The sequence below is a fragment of the Bolinopsis microptera genome, chromosome 7, assembly GCF_026151205.1.
Source record: "Bolinopsis microptera isolate Bmic1 chromosome 7, MBARI_Bmic_1.0, whole genome shotgun sequence".
Taxonomy (NCBI): domain Eukaryota; kingdom Metazoa; phylum Ctenophora; class Tentaculata; order Lobata; family Bolinopsidae; genus Bolinopsis; species Bolinopsis microptera.
The window spans coordinates 12,125,516-12,145,413 of record NC_087078.1 but is presented as its reverse complement, the minus strand read 5'-3'; the positions used below and the strand labels follow the sequence as shown (position 1 = coordinate 12,145,413).

The 19,898-nt window shown below is 38.8% G+C and overlaps 2 protein-coding genes across 11 annotated transcripts in view; one reads left to right on the top strand and one right to left on the bottom strand.

The window, feature by feature from the left end:
* The window catches only part of LOC134818310 (disabled homolog 2-interacting protein-like), a 62,039-nt gene that overhangs the window by 5,927 nt on the left and 36,214 nt on the right, over nucleotides 1–19,898 (bottom strand). For 5 of the 10 annotated variants that reach the window (XM_063827815.1, XM_063827818.1, XM_063827819.1 and 2 more), the window contains 7 exons: nucleotides 13,436–13,593; nucleotides 9,590–9,707; nucleotides 9,255–9,477; nucleotides 9,004–9,094; nucleotides 7,100–7,210; nucleotides 6,713–6,915; nucleotides 6,144–6,173 (listed from right to left, as the gene is read on the bottom strand). In XM_063827815.1, coding sequence (XP_063683885.1) covers nucleotides 6,144–6,173; nucleotides 6,713–6,915; nucleotides 7,100–7,210; nucleotides 9,004–9,094; nucleotides 9,255–9,477; nucleotides 9,590–9,707; nucleotides 13,436–13,593 — 934 coding nt within the window. The remainder of the gene's footprint in view (nucleotides 1–6,143; nucleotides 6,174–6,712; nucleotides 6,916–7,099; nucleotides 7,211–9,003; nucleotides 9,095–9,254; nucleotides 9,478–9,589; nucleotides 9,708–13,435; nucleotides 13,594–19,898) is intronic. The other 5 variants (XM_063827825.1, XM_063827820.1, XM_063827822.1 and 2 more) reach the window with 1 other exon arrangement.
* On the top strand, nucleotides 103–5,389 carry LOC134818080 (cholesterol 24-hydroxylase-like). Its single transcript, XM_063827494.1, has 12 exons — nucleotides 103–215; nucleotides 667–730; nucleotides 1,227–1,406; nucleotides 1,562–1,637; nucleotides 1,764–1,902; nucleotides 2,190–2,378; nucleotides 2,620–2,750; nucleotides 2,955–3,050; nucleotides 3,894–4,028; nucleotides 4,243–4,386; nucleotides 4,593–4,770; nucleotides 4,898–5,389. Exons 1-12 carry the CDS (start codon nucleotides 170–172, stop codon nucleotides 5,029–5,031), a joined length of 1,512 nt encoding a protein of 503 aa, XP_063683564.1. The 5' UTR covers nucleotides 103–169; the 3' UTR covers nucleotides 5,032–5,389.

Below are 19,898 nucleotides of genomic sequence, written 5' to 3'. Positions count from 1 at the left end.
AATTGTATGAAGAAAGACAAAAGCGTACAGTAATAACATGGCAGCGACTCAAATTAAGAAATTTATGAAAATCTCTCAATGGTTATTTGTTAATCTCACTGCAGCCGTATTATGTTCTTAATTTAAATTTACAAGATAAGATGTTAACTGGACTCTAAACCAACAGAGTATGAAGATTAACAACAAAGAGGAAAAAGCACTCATCACTCTAGGAGGTACAGATATTTTCATCCGTTAATTAATGCATTTCACTACTATTATGGTAGGTACAACTATGCTTGGTGTAACTTGTTGGGATAGTATAGGAATTCTGGTTCCTATAGTTGGGAATGAGGTAGTTGTCTGTTCACAGATCGCCCTCTAAAACTTAGTAAGTAGTAGTAGTAGTGAGCTATGTGCCCATCCTTGGAGAACCCGGCGAATGTCCTTGCTGTACAGTGTACGGCAGTGTTAAACAAGGAACTGAAACCGAGGGGTTCCGTTCAGGCCCTTCGCACTTTGTTTCTGTCTAGTTCTAATGTACCGTCACAATAGTGACTTTAATATACATATTACTATATCTATCTAATTCTCAGAGGCTTTATTTTCACATTCGAAGCTGAAGCATGGTGCAAATGAAGGCCAGACCAATATCTTCATTTCGAAATTTATCGTTCAATATTTCAGTTCTTGCAACTTTTGGATTTACGGTGCTGTGTTTCAACAACTTTGATGTTCACCACACACTTGGGTAAGTAGAATCAGGTCACAAAGATCAGACAAAACGTCTCAAATTTATGAGTACATTTTTGAAGTTTTCTTTATTTCTCATGTAATACAGAAAAATAGAGAACGGTTACAGTCAATCAGTTGGCACTCCCACCCACAATCCTCACCACCAGAGGACAACAACTTTCTACACACAATTCTTAACAAACCCCACCAGGACTTTCTACACACAATTCTTAACAAACCCACCAGGACTTTCTACACACAATTCTTAACAAACCCACCAGGACGATAACAACTTTCTACTCACAATTCTTAACAAACCCCGCCCACCAGGACTTTCTACACACAATTCTTAACAAACCCACCAGGACTTTCTACACACAATTCTTAACAAACCCCACCAGGACTTTCTACACACAATTCTTAACAAACTCACCAGGACTTTCTACACACAATTCTTAACAAACCCCACCAGGACTTTCTACACACAATTCTTAACAAACCCTGCCCACCAGGACTATAAAAGAGTACGGAGTTCCAGGACTCCTCTTCTCTGGAATGGTAGCCTTCTGCCTGTCTCACGTGCAGTTCCTGATGTACCAACACAAGCAGTTTAAGGACTACCCTGGTCCACCTCGAGAGAGCTTTCTCGAGGGCAACTATGGCCAGATGAGGGAGGCTCAGGCTCAAAATAAGTTAGTTCATTGTTTCTGTTTAAAACGGGTTGTGGAAGTTGAGATGAATTTATACTCTTTACTTAGTTTGCAGAAATTTCACACTACAGCGATCAATTAGTAAGTCATTATAGAGTGATTTAATAAGTCATTAAACAGTGATTAATTAATTCCAGGCTGTTTGACATGTTGAGGGATTGGATTATTGAGTATGGAGACACGATAGTGTTTTGGAGGAATGCCAGCCCCAAGGTGAGTAATCCTGTATTTTGAAAAGTTAAAAGAAATAAACTTAATGAAATTTCAACGAGATTCAGGGCAACCTTATTTGTTAGGCACTCAAATATTGTGCTGATTTCCATTCTCAAATTATCTCAGTTCTTCACGGCGGATCCAGATATTATCAGATCAATGCTAACGGAGATAACGATATTCACAAAAGTAGACGCTATCCCTAACCGCACCCTTTTTGGGCAGCGCATCACCGGGACCAACAGTTTCCTTACTGTCACTGATGGTTAGTATTTTATTAAAGCTCTTCTAAGGGAACTAAGTCCGACCCGACTTAGTTCCGACATAGTATTAGTAGTAGTCTTCTAAGGGCGTACCAGCTGGTACTTATCTGATTTGCGAGGGTACTACGCTGAACCCTGGCTACGTCCTTAAGGAGAAGTTTACATGTTACATCATCACCGACAATGTCGGTCCGACATATCATGTTATAATCGACTATTCAATAAATTACCTCGATTTTAAGACCTAAACACGATGACTGACTTAGAATTAAATCCTGAACAACAACAGGAAGTAACTGGGCGATGAAGCGTAAAGTGATGTCTCCCTACTTCACGAAGATCCACTTGACGGACATGTTTGAGAGGTGTCATGAGTACATAGAGCGGGGTCTACAGGCCCAGATGAGCGAGATTAAGATGGGGGAGACGGAGGTGGATTTAGTGTGGTATTATGGAGAACTCTTTCAGTTCTTTTTAGGTGTGTACCTCGCATGTTTACTACTCAGCTGGTTTCGATCAGTTATGACAAAGCCTGATAATATACGTATTATAGCATTTTACCAGTGGGATAATTGTGGTCGCGAATATTGGAAAAACGGAAATTCCTAATATTATATTATAATCTTATAACAGGGAATCTGCAGTTGATTTGTATTATCTGGAAATGAAATTTAAAAGTTTAATCGATTTAAAAGCTAATTAAAATTTAACACGATTAGGAGCTCTGGGACTGGACCTGGACTGCGAGTTTGTCTCGAAAAATGCCAAGTTCCACAACAAAACGATCCAACTTCTCCTCAGCTGGATCCCACAACAGTTTGGAGGACTCACCAAGTTACTTCAAATGAGGGTATAATTAATGTGCAGATTGTCATTTCATAATCTGGCTGATAGACCATGATAAGCCGCCCACTCCCTCTGATTCGAAGCTCATATCAATTCTGTTAGGAAAATACTCTGGTACTGCCAGTGCCAGTACCTACTTACTTGGTGCTGTGATTGAGATTTTGATTGCATCGATCAGCGGAATTGTTAACATTTTGTTCTCTTATAGGTAAACCCGGAGGTGAACGAGGCACTGTCACATCTGATAAAACTAAGAAACGTCTGTCGGTACATATTGAGCGAGAAGATGAAAGAGTACAACAAGGTAAATAATCGGGCGGGAAGATAGAAGTTTCTTAGAAATAGGGAATGTAGGTAGAAATAGGGAAGGTAGGTAGAAATAGGGAAGGTAGGTAGAAATAGGGAAGGTAGGTAGAAATAGGGAAGGTAGGTGGAAATAGGGAAGGTAGGTAGAAATAGGGAAGGTAGGTAGAAATAGGGAAGGTAGGTGGAAATAGGGAAGGTAGGTAGAAATAGGGAAGGTAGGTAGAAATAGGGAAGGTAGGTGGAAATAGGGAAGGTAGGTAGAAATAGGGAAGGTAGGTAGAAATAGGGAAGGTAGGTGGAAATAGGGAAGGTAGGTGAAATAGGGAAGGTAGGTGAAATAGGGAAGGTAGGTAGAAATAGGGAAGGTAGGTAGAAATAGGGAAGGTAGGTAGAAATAGGGAAGGTAGGTAGAAATAGGGAAGGTAGGTAGAAATAGGGAAGGTAGGTAGAAATAGGGAAGGTAGGTAGAAATAGGGAAGGTAGGTAGAAATAGGGAAGGTAGGTAGAAATAGGGAAGGTATGTGGAAATAGGGAAGGTAGGTAGAAATACTGAAATAGGGAAGGTAGGTAGAAATACTGAAGTAGGGAGTTTTTGTCGCCTTCTGCTTACAGCAAGGTCTATCAATTGTAGCTGATTTGAGTGAATTTATTTATTAATGATGTTTCACGAGATTGATCGCATAGTCTTAAAACTGATGTAAGATTTGGTGAAATTATTTACATTCAAGTTGGGTAAATGAACCACTTACATATTAGAAATAAGTTCCTCAAATGTAAAACTCAGCACACCACGTGCTAATTCAATTAAACCACGTGTTAAAATTCAATTACACCACCTTAGGACGGACCCAAGCCAGACGATATCATACACCACGTAATAACAGCAAACCAGAGGAACTACTCCCCAACAGGGACAGCTGGAGAGGACAGGGTTATGTACATGATGGATGATGTCATGACCATATTCCTGGTCATCGTACGTTTTACTCCTTTATTTCTATACCATCAAATTATTAATTTAGTTTCCTTTTATGTTCATGAATCAAATTTAATTAATATCTTTACAATGGAACATTCCAAGTCCTGTCACACTAGCCGCATTACCTCACAATGATGTTGCTATTGCCTTTATGAGTATAGCTGCACGTGTCATAATATACCGATTAACACAATATCCTGCAATACTGCAGGACAACATGGCCAAAACATTAGCTACATTGTTCGTGCGGTTAATACGAGATGAGCGGATATACAAGAAAGTTTGCGATGAAGTGCGGAGTGCGGACTTGACTTCTCTACAGACCATGGATAAATCGTTGAAGTACACGGAAATGGTAAAGGCCGTATCTTCTTAATTTTGGTTTTTGTTAGGAAATGTGGAAAAAAAATCTAAAATCTGATGTGTTTTACAGTGTATGCATCATGGAGAATGACCTGACGTGCTTGCCTTACTTATGGACCTCGAACAGCATTTCGAATAATCGCTTACAACCTTAAATTTCTAATTCCTATAATAAGCGTATAACTCTTCTATATTCAGGTAATTCTAGAAATCCTGAGACTACACCCAACTCTAATGAGAGGGATCAGGCAAACCCTGAAACCAACTAACTTAGCTAACGGCATGCACTTGCCGAAGAAGACTCTCATTTTTTTCGGACAGCTAGTCTTACACAAGCATCCCAAATATTGGAAAGACCCTTTGGAGTTCCGACCAGGTTCGTTAAAAATAATGACTTTGTAAAGCGGTCAAAATATTACCGAATTTATTTGTGCTGAAAATTTCTGATTGGGCGTTGTTCGAATAAAATTGATAGACACGCGACTTAAATAGAATTTCCACAGAGAGGTGGGAGTCAGGGTCGAAGGATATCACTCCCTTTCACATACCTGCCCTTTGTAGCTGGGCCCCGGGTCTGTATGGGAAAACACCTGGCCATGATGACCATGAAGATGAGTATTATACACACCCTTCGTGACCACGACATGCGCCCAGTCCCCGGTACTGAGAAGGATATGGACTGGGATTACAGGTTCACGATTGTAAAGCCTACAAAAGGACACAAGGTGATTATTTCCAGAGCAGAGCCCCGGCAGGAGGCCACAGAGTCGTGAGAATTTCGGGGAGTTGTTGTGAAGTGATGCTATCACATTCCAGTGACCATTTCATGTAGCGAGACTGGTATGTTTTATCTGCAAGACTGATTTTTTACTTAAATTCTTATCATATAATATATAATATTATGAATCTTGCTTGAAAATACGTTCTTGTTATGTGGGACGATTCAATGTATCATTTATTTGTGTTGATTGTTTAGATGGGTTTATACTTGAATTAAATCTGATAATTTACATAACTGATTGAACAAAGGTACGCGCAAATCTAATGTATAGCGTTCCTAAGAAAGCTAACAAAAGAAACAAGCTGTAGCTCTGTTGGCTTCCTTCCAACTCCCTCTATGTAGATTATTTCCTCGCCCCTCGGCATTTAAATACCAGTCATGATTAAAAATCAGCTCGAAAAAAAAATCACGGTTCATACCTTGCTCCTAGAATAAATCTCTGATAATTTCCACCATCGTTAAGTTTAAAGTATGTATGAGGGATGTCAAAGTACCGGACATTTTTGTTTAACCACCACTTTGATAAATTAACACCTTGTAGAAAATAAGAAAACATCTGGTCATAAAACCTAACAAAATCATGGCAGCATATCCATAGATCTGGATAGTGGTTGGGATGTAAACCATATTTTTTCCCTGACACATGACAGCGATGAACCAAATCAGCTTCCAGCATTGAAAACCCAGAATCACTGTCACGTGTCAAAACAAATATCAAATATGGTTCACCTTCCCAGTCCCCACTAGTGTTTTTAAACATTGATAGATCTGCAGCGCTGTACTTTCAGAAAATAAAATTCAAATGAAAGAATTCAGCTTAAAACGTTTCTGTCAATTATGAAAAGATAAAATAATAAGAAAAGACGATCATAGAAAGAAGACGGATAGAAAAAAAAGAAAGGTTGAGTTAAGCGATTGAATTTTTTAATCAACAGATTTTTGTCTGAATTCCGAGGTAAAAAACTCACTTAAACTGCTGAATAACTTTTCTGTACAATCTGTTACGATGGTAAAGCGTGTAACTAAAATCAATATGAGATATGATTATACGAATTTTTCTGGTACAACGTAACAACAGGTAAACTTGAGATTTGCCAATATTGCCGGGGTACTTAGATATCAGAGGATCAGGATATATACATATATTATATATGCGATATATATATATATATATTATAAATCGCAGTGCTTAAACCAGACCTTCATTTATTTGTCAGGATACGATCATTGAATATAGACTGCAGTAAAATGAAAGATAATTTAAGTATCAAGGACAAATGATGGTAAACTTAAGCAAGATCTGTCTCCAAAACTAATTTGTAATTCATTGTCAACAATTTAGACGGGGAGACTATAACATATGTATAATATATTGTCATATTTAAGATAGCAAGAAACTGACAGCATACGAATGTTTTAAACCTCTTACTGCATAATCATACAAAAAGAGGGGTAATTTGTGATCGTACATTATACAAGATCTTACTTTACCAATAAAAGATGGAACAGAAAATGCATTTTCTTGTACAAATCTTACCTCTGACTATCGCTCAAACTGACAGCGGGCAGACTACCGGCTTTCCGTCGGCGATCTTCCACAGGAGACTCGGCCCCGCCACCGCCGACACTGACAGAGTGGTGCTCTGGCAGGGGAAATTGGGAGTTTTCTGGAAGGTTCTCACACCGTTCGTCTAGTTCGAGGAGGATTGTTGGGAGGGTTTCCAGACGTAGTCGATCTTCCTGGTTAGAATGGGATTTTAGGAAAAGTGTGGTTCAGGTCTAATTTCAGTGTGGTCTAATTTCGTTGTAAGTTTTAAAGCATCCGCTGGTCAGGATAACATACAATTTAATTCATCAATCATTAAAAATAGCTCCTCAAATTTTATCATCCATAAGATGTCAAAATCTAATGTAAAGAACTAACAGGGGAGAGAAGTCCGATTTTCTCAGTCAGAAAAGAGTGGAGTGAGGCGAGGTTGTGACCAATATTAGAGTTGTAGATTTCTGCTGTCTTAAACTCCGTCTCCATCGGTTCCTGTGGGAGAAGGATTGTCCGGCTAAGTTGCATGAAATGTTACAGATTCTTAAGAATAAGAAGAATTAGATTATGGTCAGGATTGATGCTCTATCTGACTTTATTTTAGCGTTAAATAATTTTGCTCTGATTGAGATTGATTAAAAGCTGGTAAACATTAAGATTGTTTGGGCACTTTAAATAACTTCGAAATATTATTTCTTCCACCTAATCTGGCGTCTACGCCAACTTTATTGAAAATGATCTAAATAGATCCGTTTGTATCTCAAGATCAAAGAAGGAAATCAGCCAGCTTGAGTTGAAGACAAGAAGGTTCATCTATTGACAAAGGACAGATAAAACTTTTTAGATGTTCCAAAGAACTCTGAATACTCCTATCCACCTTGCGAATACCACCACACACGTCGAGAAAGTCAGTATATAAGAGGGGTGCACGACCGTCTAAGAATCATTCAGAAATCACGGGTCGTTTTAGCAGCTAAACAATAAACTGATTTCACTCTCACAACATGATGTTGACCAAAATGTGGTTAATGTTCGCGGCAACTCTTTTCCAGAACTCGTTGCAGGCATCTCTGGTAACCAGCAAATTCTGTTCGGAGCTCCCCAAGCCCCTTAACTCGTAAGTTCGATTCGTTGTTTAATTTTTAGGCTATTGGGTCAGACTTTCAAATCGAAGTCCTTGAATTTGTGGATTTAAAGTTAAAATATTAAAATCAATATCAGAAAATTTCCTCAGAAATATACACGGCCATACCCCCTGTTTAGGTCTGTTCAAGCCGCCTGGGTGAGGACGACGGAAATGAAGGATATGTTAGCCAAGACCGGAGCAGCGGTGGCTAGTGCTTGTGCTGATGTGGACGGTAAATCAGAGATCAAGGACATGGGGAGGTACCTGATTAGCGGATTCGTCAACCTCAGGTACGGCAGATGGGGCCGTGCGGGTCCATATACAGGGCGCGGACTGGAATATGGGGGGGGGGGGGGGGGGGGGGGGGGGGGGGGGGGGGGGGGGGGTAGTGCCTCAATTCTAGTCCACTTAGTATTTTTTTAATGGCATGATGTTATAGAGTGCAAGGATTCTTTGATCCGTCCAACCTCGAAGAACCAGTTAGGCTTGCAAGAAGTGTTAAACCCCCGATATTTTTCTTATCTAATCTAAGTTCCCGACAGATGTTTGGTGGTAGCTCACATGAAGGAACTCTCTAGAGTTGAGATAGACCTTCTCAACCAGATTCACATTCTCATCGCAGAAATAACTGGCAATCCACTGGTAATTAATTCACATATTGATCCCATCCCAGTAACGTACCGTAGCTATTTCTATAAGCAACCTTGTGCTCCAATATAAATTACGGATCTTGAAAACTACAAATTAGTTGGTAACTTATGACTAAAATCTCGAAAGATTTTTTCTGACAGTAATCTTGAACCAAACAGTCACCTTACATACAATAACCCCTCAGATTTGCCTCGATTTCGCTCCACACATTGAGGAATGTCCAAAAGACATGCCCCAGGATCTCTACACCGCAACCTCTCTCCTGGCTCGCATTCTTGAGAACCTCTACATGAGGGTGGGATCAGAAAAAATCACGCTCTTTTAGAGATCCACCTCTTTTAGAGACCCACCTCGTGCAAAAAACATAGGACAGTTTTAGTTGAATGGTGGAATTGCGTGGATTCGTATCTGTTATATCATATAATGTTTTAAGATGATGGTTTTTTTGGCAAATTTGTTTAATTTAGCAGAGTGTTTTATTTATCAACAAAAATTATGGTAAAAAACGTACTGATATTTTCGAGAGGAATAGTTCCATGTTGGGCGTGGCTGTTTCCACAAACTCGTTCATGAAACTCATGTACTCTTCTTTGCCACCAAACCTGAGGAATCATGGTTATAACTTTATAACGAAGTAATGAACAGCTACAGTCCATTCAGCTGCAGAAAAGCTTTTATTTAAGTTCATTCCGCAATCCGCACCTCCCAATCAACTAAAAAATCGCAAAAATGTAGCGTTTTATTAGACACAGATCAACTCACTTGGTAAAATTAGCGAGGTTCTGGATAACTTTAGCGGTGATGATGAGACAACGACTAATTCTCTCGTCGGGATACTCATCAGTCAGGTTAAACAAGCTGGGTGACATGATGGCGGGGCAGAAAAACCGCAGGAATATCGACCCACTCAGCAGCTTCTTGCTCAGATCACTCCGGCCGGAGTTATCACATCTACGGCGGATCCGGGAAAATAGTTCCCGCAAATCTGGGTAATATTTAAGATTGAAAAATTGAACAAAATATAGGCAATTATCAGTATAAATACAGAAAACCAATAGCAACAGGAAACTTTTGATTGGCGAAGTACATGATTTTACCTGGAGGAAACTTGGGGTAAGAAGAGAGGATGAGAGCCCATGCTTTGTCCACCTTCATCCTCATATTCTGTTGGTTTGTTACGAAATCTTCTCCTGCCACTATTCTTGTGGTATCAATCTGACAAATTTAGTATATGTAATTAAGTATATGTACTTAATTAATTAAGTATATATACTTAATTACATATATATATGTAATTAAGATTGAATTTGAAGACAATCTGTGAGACAAAATTAGCAAATAATGGAAACCAAGTTAATCAAGTAAATTTGTCAATCTTCAAGTTTTAATTAATCCTGAAAGTATAATGTGGATTCTCGTGGGGAGGTGAGGTAAATTTGATTACTTTAATAGTAAGTACCCGTTCAGCAGAGGAGAGAGGTGATGCACATTTTGTATTATGGAACGCTTGTAACGCTTGTAACTCCTTCTTGTTACCTCCCTTTGAAGGTCCCGAATTATTTTCTGAACGAAAGCTCAAAAATAACCGAGAAATCATCCTTGTTATTGACTCATTCTGATAACTATTCTTGACCTAAAATTGCACGAGAAATCGATTTAACTAGGTTTCAGAACCTATAAACATTTCATTATCCCTCAAAATTGATATTTTATAGTTTATATGAGCAACAAGCAACACATATTTTGATCCTTCGGTTCTACTCATGACCTAGGGCCTAGTGGGTTAAGCTGAAACCGAAAGATCGAGGCAATCGTCACCTTAACTGATCGAACAGGTACTAATACAATTTTCAGAGAGAAATGTTCGTTGCAATATGTTTATTGCAGCTTTGCAACTTGAGTGAAGAGCAGAGTACTCTAGCATCAGGATTCAGGAGTGGTGTTTGTACATGAATAGCAGACTGTAAGTCCACCAACCAGCAGGTACACTGTACAGTTAATGTTATTGTAGAGTAGCATTTTTACTAAAAATATATACTGTTGTGACTGTTGCTGTTTTTACAAAGGAACGCAACATGACAGCCATTTCAAAATTTAGAGCTAACGGCCTCGGCCTCAATGAATGTGTGTACTGTGTACAGCAAATTGTTTTAGATATATATCCACCAGCGTGCGCTTTTTCGCATAGCGGGCTCTCACCAGCCCGCTGTAAAAGGGCCCGATATCTTTACAGCCCGCTCATGATATAGCCCGTTAACAAGTGACATTTAATTTGACCAGTAGCAATATAGCCCGGAGTTCTCTAAAATATTTTCAGTTTCTGTATCGTCTCCTTGTGAAATTCCTTATTACACTGACTATATATACATTTTATTTTTGTGTCCGGTAGGATCATGCAGCTCGTGAGCAGATGACATGATACTTTGATTTATATCAAAGTTATTATAACACACTACATAATAGACATCAGCACTATAATCGGTCACCCTATATTATTGATATTCATCGTCACTGACATTACATTCATTATTCCCACGGCCCAGGAATGCAGTGCATCTCCAGCCCCTATATACGACACACCCCTTTATGATTGGCTTACATTGAACAAATGACGTGTTACCATGGTTACAACAATTAGTGGTGACCTTTTCTAGAGTTGACTTTTATACAAGCTCCATTGTTTATTTATAAAATTATATATTAACTGTAATACGCCCGCTGGTGGATATAATCCACATCACCTCGACCTGCGGGCGGAAAAATCGTATAGCACTCGGGCCCGATGGGCCCTCCGTGCTATACGAAAATATGTCCTCCTCGGGCTAGCGCCCTCGGGGACATATGAAATATTGCACGCGCGTGCGCGTGCAATATTTTGTTCCGCCCGCGAGTCTCCGGTGATATGTATATATATACATATCACCGGAGGCTCGCGGGCGGAACAAAATATTGCACGCGCACGCGCGTGCAATATTTCATATGTCCCCGAGGGCGCTAGCCCGAGGAGGACATATTTTCGTATAGCACGGAGGGCCCATCGGGCCCGAGTGCTATACGATTTTTCCGCCCGCGGGTCGAGGTGATGTGGATTATATCCACCAGCGGGCGTTTTACAGTTAATATATAATCTTATAAATAAACAATGGAGCTTGTATAAAAGTCAACTCTAGAAAAGGTCGCCACTAATTGTTGTAACCATGGTAACACGTCACGTGTTCAATGTAAGCCAATCATAAAGGGCTGTGTCGTATATAGGGGCTGGAGATAAGAGATCCATACTGGCACTGCATTCCTGGGCCGTGAGAATAATGAATGTAATGTCAGTGACGATGAATATCAATAATAGGGGGATTATTATAGTGCTGATGTGTATTATATGTAGTGTGTTATAATAACTTTGATATATATACATATCACCGGAGACTCGCGGGCGGAACAAAATATTGCACGCGCACGCGCGTGCAATATTTCATATGTCCCCGAGGGCGCTAGCCCGAGGAGGACATATTTTCGTATAGCACGGAGGGCCCATCGGGCCCGAGTGCTATACGATTTTTCCGCCCGCAGGTCGAGGTGATGTGGATTATATCCACCAGCGGGCGTATTACAGTTAATATATAATTTTATAAATAAACAATGGAGCTTGTATAAAAGTCAACTCTAGAAAAGGTCACCACTAATTGTTGTAACCATGGTAACACGTCATTTGTTCAATGTAAGCCAATCATAAAGGGGTGTGTCGTATATAGGGGCTGGAGATGCACTGCATTCCTGGGCCGTGGGAATAATGAATGTAATGTCAGTGACGATGAATATCAATAATATAGGGTGACCGATTATAGTGCTGATGTCTATTATGTAGTGTGTTATAATAACTTTGATATAAATCAAAGTATCATGTCATCTGCTCACGAGCTGCATGATCCTACCGGACACAAAAATAAAATGTATATATAGTCAGTGTAATAAGGAATTTCACAAGGAGACGATACAGAAACTGAAAATATTTTAGAGAACTCCGGGCTATATTGCTACTGGTCAAATTAAATGTCACTTGTTAACGGGCTATATCATGAGCGGGCTGTAAAGATATCGGGCCCTTTTACAGCGGGCTGGTGAGAGCCCGCTATGCGAAAAAGCGCACGCTGGTGGATATAAATCAAAGTATCATGTCATCTGCTCACGAGCAGCCCTACCGGACACAAAAATCAAATATATATATCTCCGTGCTATGAAAATATTTTAGAGAACTCCGGGCTATATTGCTACTGGTCAAATTAAATGTCACTTGTTAGCGGGCTATATCATGAGCGGGCTGTAGAGATATCGGGCCCTTTGACAGCGGGCTGGTGAGAGCCCGCTATGCGAAAAAGCGCACGCTGGTGGATATAATACTCTAATATCACGCGAACTTGAATCTCTGGTGGGGATTCCCTTAGCTTATTACGTAGCATTATTAAAATATTCTTTATATTATCGGGATATTATAATGCTGCTACCATTTTTTCCTTTCATCACCTCGGCTAAAATCTAACATGTAGAAGCTACACAGATGATAACTGTCGTCCTGCCCGAAAGTCCCAAAAGTAGCCCATAGAAATGTGTTAGTAATATTCAGGATTGCACCTATAAATCTACCATCTTTTATTTATTTCTTCATCATTATTTTTCTCTCGAATTGTTCTATATTTCGGCAAGTTTCCATAAATAAAATTTTACTATGAGCGCTGTTTACTATGAGCGCTGCTTTTCCCAGAGTTCGTTTACAGCACTCAAGTTTAACTCTACCCAGGAACCAATTAGTTGTATACAATTCAACTAAGATTTCAACCAATACACGGCACAAGCGTTCCATAATGCAAAATGTGCATCACTTCTTTCTTCTGCTGAAAGAAATGTACCTCACCTCCCCACGAGAATCCACATATATTGTATGTTCAAACCTCAAACTCTTGTGCGTTGTCATAAACATCTCTGATGAAAAGACCGAGCGTGTTTTTAAGGTACTTTGATCCAATAAGCTTCATGTAAAGATCAACTGCTTTGGTTGCTATGGAGTTCCCTCGGAACAGCAGGGAAGGATCCTCCGTTTTCTCTACGTCTGAAATAAGACAAAGAAATAATTAACACTAACAATATCAAAATATGTAAATACTAATGAATAATATAATACTTCAACCCGTGCACCATATTAATACCAGCACATTAAAAAATTGCTGGAAATAAGTTGGTCCGAAATTTTGAGCTAGTTATAATTGTATTGACGCCAGGCATGAAAATCCGAAATTTATGTGCAACAGTTATTAATTCGTTCAGGGTTCGATATTTCACTGTAAAAAGTTTTATGTAAGGACATGGGCAGAAATTTAATCTATAACAGATCCTGTCTACCTAGCCTAAAAATCCTGGTTACCTAACATAACAATACTAGTTACCTAGCATAACAATCCTAGTTACCTAGCATAACAATCCTGGTTACCTAGCATAACAATCCTGGTTACCTAACATAACAATCCTAGTTACCTAGCATAACAATCCTAGTTACCTAGCCTAACAATACTAGTTACCTAACATAACAATCCTAGTTACCAGAGGCACATATTAGGTGCGATGGGTGCGGGATCGCACAATTTACCGTTTTCCGCACATTTCCGCATAATTTATTGTTTTCCGCACATTTTGTAATTTTCTGCATATTTCCGCATAATCTTGCATTTTCCGCGTAATTTCGCATAATTTTGAAATTTTCGCGTTAAGATTTTCGAGTGCAAAAACCAAAATATGTTAAACTTAAAAGTCGGGCCATTTTAGGACCGTGACTCAGGCCCTTTCGGGACCCTGACCCAGGCCCTTTTGGAACTCATACCTAGGCCACGTGACCCAGTTACCACGTGACCCAGGCCCTTTCGGGACCGTAACCCAGGCCCTTTCGGGACCGTGACCCAGGCCCTTTTGGAACTCATACCTAGGCCACGTGACCCAGTTACCACGTGACCCAGGCCCTTTCGGGACCGTAACCCAGGCCCTTTCGGGACCGTGACCCAGGCCCTTTTGGGACCGTTACCCAGGCCCTTTCGGGACCGTGACCCAGGCCGTTATGGAACCCTCGTCGTTACCGTACTTTCACAGTCGTAGTCCAGCATAATTAAGAATGGCTCGAGGGAGTCCAGGGGTTGAAGTTGTTGAGTAGATTCCATGATCCAAAGTAGGTGATAATAGAAGAAGTCGGTGTAAAGGGTAATGAGCTCTATTCGTTGTAGCGTTGGCTTTATAGTGGGCTTAATGGATCTTGGATCAAATGGTTCACAATCAATGCCAACAAGCGTGTCACATATTTGCGATCACGCATGGGATCTGATCGACTTTATCAAGAGGCGTCTTCTGATCTCTACCAGGTCAAGTCACTGTTCTCAGATAACTGAATCTCAATATAGGTTCAATCATGGTCTTAGTAAAGAACTACACCCTCAGTAACACATAAACAGACCTATTTTTGATAAGAGCGGCGGTTATACGTTTAGAATTTCCAAAGTCCTTGAGAAAATGCAAAAGAAAACAGAACAATTCCCGCACAAATTTCGAAAAAAATCGCCGCACATTTGCCGCATAATTGGTAAAAATTTACCGCACCTTACCGCACATTTTACCTTTATAGTCGGGTGCGGTACCGCATAATTTCGATTTTTTTACCGCACCTAATATGTGCCTCTGCTAGTTACCTAACATAACAATCCTAGTTACCTAGCATAACAATCCTGGTTACCTAGCATAACAATCCTGGTTACCTAGCATAACAATCCTGGTTACCTAGCATAACAATCCTAGTTACCTAGCATAACAATCCTAGTTACCTAGCCTTACAATACTAGTTACCTAACATAACAATCCTAGTTACCTAGCATAACAATCCTAGTTACCTAGCATAACAATCCTAGTTACCTAGCATAACATTCCTAGTTACCTAGCATAACAATCCTTGTTACCTAGCATAACAATCCTAGTTACCTAGCATAACAATCCTAGTTACCTAGCATAACAATCCTGGTTACCTAGCATAACAATACTAGTTACCTAATATAAAAATCCTGGTTACCTAACATAAAAATCCTGGTTACCTAGCATAACAATACTAGTTACCTAGCATAACAATCCTGGTTACCTTGCATAAAAATTATAGTTACATAGCGTAACAATCCTGGTTACCTAGCATAACAATCCTAGTTACCTAGCATAACAATCCTAATTATCTAGAATAACAATCATGGTTACCTAGAATAACAATCCTGGTTACCTTAGAGCATAACAATCCTAGTTACCTAGCATAACAATCCTAGTTACCTAGCATACAATCCTAGTTACCTAGCATAACAATCATGGTTACCTAGCATAACAATCCTAGTTACCTAGCATAACAATCCTGGTTACCTAACATAACAATCCTGGTTACCTAACATAACAATCCTGGTTACCTAACATAACAATCCTGGTTACCTAACATAACAATCCTGGTTACCTAGCATAACAATATTAGTTACCTAGCATAACAATCCTGGTTACCTAACATAACAATCCTGGTTACATAGCGTAACAATCCTGGTTACCTAGCAAAACAATCCTAGTTACCTAGCATAACAATCCTAATTATATAGAATAACAATCATGGTTACCTAGCATAAAAATCCTAGTTACCTAGCATAACAATCCTAGTTACCTAGCATAACAATCCTAGTTACCTAGCATAACAATCCTAGTTACCTAGCATAACAATCATGGTTACCTAGCATAACAATCCTGCTTACCTAGCATAACAATCCTGGTTACCTAACATAAAAATCCTGGTTACCTAGCATAACAATACTAGTTACCTAGCATAACAATCCTAATTACCTAGCATAACAACCCTGGTTAACTAACATAACAATACTAGTTACCTAGCATAACAATACTATTTACCTAACATGAAAATCCTGGTTACCTAGCATAACAATACTAGTTACCTAGCATAACAATCCTAATTATCTAGAATAACAATCCTGGTTACCTTAGAGCATAACAATCCTAATTAACTAACATAACAATCCTGGTTACCTAGCATAACAATCCTAGTTACTTAGCATAACAATCCTAATTATCTAGAATAACAATCCTGGTTACCTAACATAACAATCCTGGTTACCTAACATAACAATCCTGGTTACCTAACATAACAATCCTGCTTACCTAACATAACAATCCTGGTTACCTAGCATAACAATCCTGGTTACCTAACATAACAATCCTAGTTACCTAGCATAACAATCCAAATTATCTAGAATAAAAATCCTGGTTACCTTAGAGCATAACAATCCTAATTAACTAACATAACAATCCTGGTTACCTAGCATAACAATCCTAGTTACCTAGCATAACAATCCTAATTATCTAGAATAACAATCCTGGTTACCTAACATAACAATCCTGGTTACCTAACATAACAATCCTGGTTACCTAACATAACAATCCTGGTTACCTCACATAACAATCCTGGTTACCTAGTATAACAATATTAGTTACCTAGCATAACAATCCTGGTTACCTAACATAACAATCCTGGTTACCTAACATAACAATCCTGGTTATCTAACATAACAATCCTGGTTACCTAGCATAACAATCCTAGATACCTAGCATAACAATCCTGGTTACCTAGCATAACAATCCTGGTTACATAGCGTAACAATCCTGGTTACCTAGCAAAACAATCCTAGTTACCTAGCATAACAATCCTAATTATCTAGAATAACAATCATGGTTCAGGGTTCGATATTTCACTGTAAAAAGTTTTATGTAAGGACATGGGCAGAAATTTAATCTATAACAGATCCTGTCTACCTAGCCTAAAAATCCTGGTTACCTAACATAACAATACTAGTTACCTAGCATAACAATCCTGGTTACCTAGCATAACAATCCTGGTTACCTAGCATAAGAATCCTGGTTACCTAGCATAACAATCCTGGTTACCTAGCATAACAATCCTGGTTACCTAGCATAACAATCCTAATTATCTAGAAAAACAATCCTGGTTACCTAGCATAACAATCCTGGTTACCTAGCATAACAATACTAGTTACCTAGCACAACAATCCTTATTACCTAGCATAACAATCCTGGTTACCTAGCATAACAATCCTAATTATCTAGAATAACAATCCTGGTTACCTTAGGGCATAACAATCCTAATTAACTAATATAACAATCCTGGTTACCTAGCATAACAATCCTAGTGAATCCTGGTTACCTAGCATAACAATCCTGGTTACCTAGCATAACAATCCTAGTTACTTAGCATAACAATCCTGGTAATCTAGCATAAAAATCCTGGTTACCTAGCATAACAATCCTAATTATCTAGAATAACAATACTATTTACCTAACATGAAAATCCTGGTTACCTAGCATAACAATCATAGTTACCTAGCATAACAATCCTAATTATCTAGAATAACAATCCTGGTTACCTTAGAGCATAACAATCCTAATTAACTAACATAACAATCCTGGTTACCTAGCATAACAATCCTAGTTACTTAGCATAACAATCCTAATTATCTAGAATAACAATCCTGGTTACCTAACATAACAATCCTGGTTACCTAACATAACAATCCTAGTTACCTAGCATAACAATCCTGGTTACCTAGCATAACAATCCTGGTTACCTAGCATAACAATCCTGGTTACCTAGCATAACAATCCTAGTTACCTAGCATAACAATCCTAGTTACCTAGCCTAACAATACTAGTTACCTAACATAACAATCCTAGTTACCTAGCATAACAATCCTAGTTACCTAGCATACAATCCTAGTTACCTAGCATAACAATCATGGTTACCTAGCATAACAATCCTAGTTACCTAGCATAACAATCCTGGTTACCTAACATAACAATCCTGGTTACCTAACATAACAATCCTGGTTACCTAACATAACAATCCTGGTTACCTAACATAACAATCCTGGTTACCTAGCATAACAATCCTAGTTACCTAGCATAACAATCATGGTTACCTAGCATAACAATCCTGGTTACATAGCGTAACAATCCTGGTTACCTAGCAAAACAATCCTAGTTACCTAGCATAACAATCCTAATTATCTAGAATAACAATCCTAATTACCTAGCATAACAACCCTGGTTAACTAACATAACAATACTAGTTACCTAGCATAACAATCCTAGTTACCTAGCATAACAATCCTAGTTACCTAGCATAACAATCATGGTTACCTAGCATAACAATCCTGCTTACCTAGCATAACAATCCTGGTTACCTAACATAAAAATCCTGGTTACCTAGCATAACAATACTAGTTACCTAGCATAACAATCCTAGTTACTTAGCATAACAATCCTAATTATCTAGAATAACAATCCTGGTTACCTAACATAACAATCCTGGTTACCTAACATAACAATCCTGGTTACCTAACATAACAATCCTGCTTACCTAACATAACAATCCTGGTTACCTAGCATAACAATCCTGGTTACCTAACATAACAATCCTAGTTACCTAGCATAACAATCCAAATTATCTAGAATAAAAATCCTGGTTACCTTAGAGCATAACAATCCTAATTAACTAACATAACAATCCTGGTTACCTAGCATAACAATCCTAGTTACCTAGCATAACAATCCTAATTATCTAGAATAACAATCCTGGTTACCTAACATAACAATCCTGGTTACCTAACATAACAATCCTGGTTACCTAACATAACAATCCTGGTTACCTCACATAACAATCCTGGTTACCTAGTATAACAATATTAGTTACCTAGCATAACAATCCTGGTTACCTAACATAACAATCCTGGTTACCTAACATAACAATCCTGGTTATCTAACATAACAATCCTGGTTACCTAGCATAACAATCCTAGTTACCTAGCATAACAATCCTGGTTACCTAGCATAACAATCCTGGTTACATAGCGTAACAATCCTGGTTACCTAGCATAACAATCCTAGTTACCTAGCATAACAATCCTAATTATCTAGAATAACAATCATGGTTCAGGGTTCGATATTTCACTGTAAAAAGTTTTATGTAAGGACATGGGCAGAAATTTAATCTATAACAGATCCTGTCTACCTAGCCTAAAAATCCTGGTTACCTAACATAACAATACTAGTTACCTAGCATAACAATCCTGGTTACCTAGCATAACAATCCTGGTTACCTAGCATAAGAATCCTGGTTACCTAGCATAACAATCCTGGTTACCTAGCATAACAATCCTGGTTACCTAGCATAACAATCCTGGTTACCTAGCATAACAATCCTAATTATCTAGAATAACAATCCTGGTTACCTAGCATAACAATCCTGGTTACCTAGCATAACAATACTAGTTA

What these genes read in the sequence shown, in the direction of transcription:
- LOC134818080 (XM_063827494.1), top strand. Translation starts at nt 170, where the DNA reads ATGAAGATTAACAACAAAGAGGAAAAAGCACTCATCACTCTAGGAG. An exon ending in CCAAGTTACTTCAAATGAGG is followed by an intron (nt 2,751 to 2,954) that starts GTATAATTAATG and finishes GTTCTCTTATAG; the next exon opens with GTAAACCCGGAGGTGAACGA. An exon ending in TGACCATATTCCTGGTCATC is followed by an intron (nt 4,029 to 4,242) that starts GTACGTTTTACT and finishes GCAATACTGCAG; the next exon opens with GACAACATGGCCAAAACATT.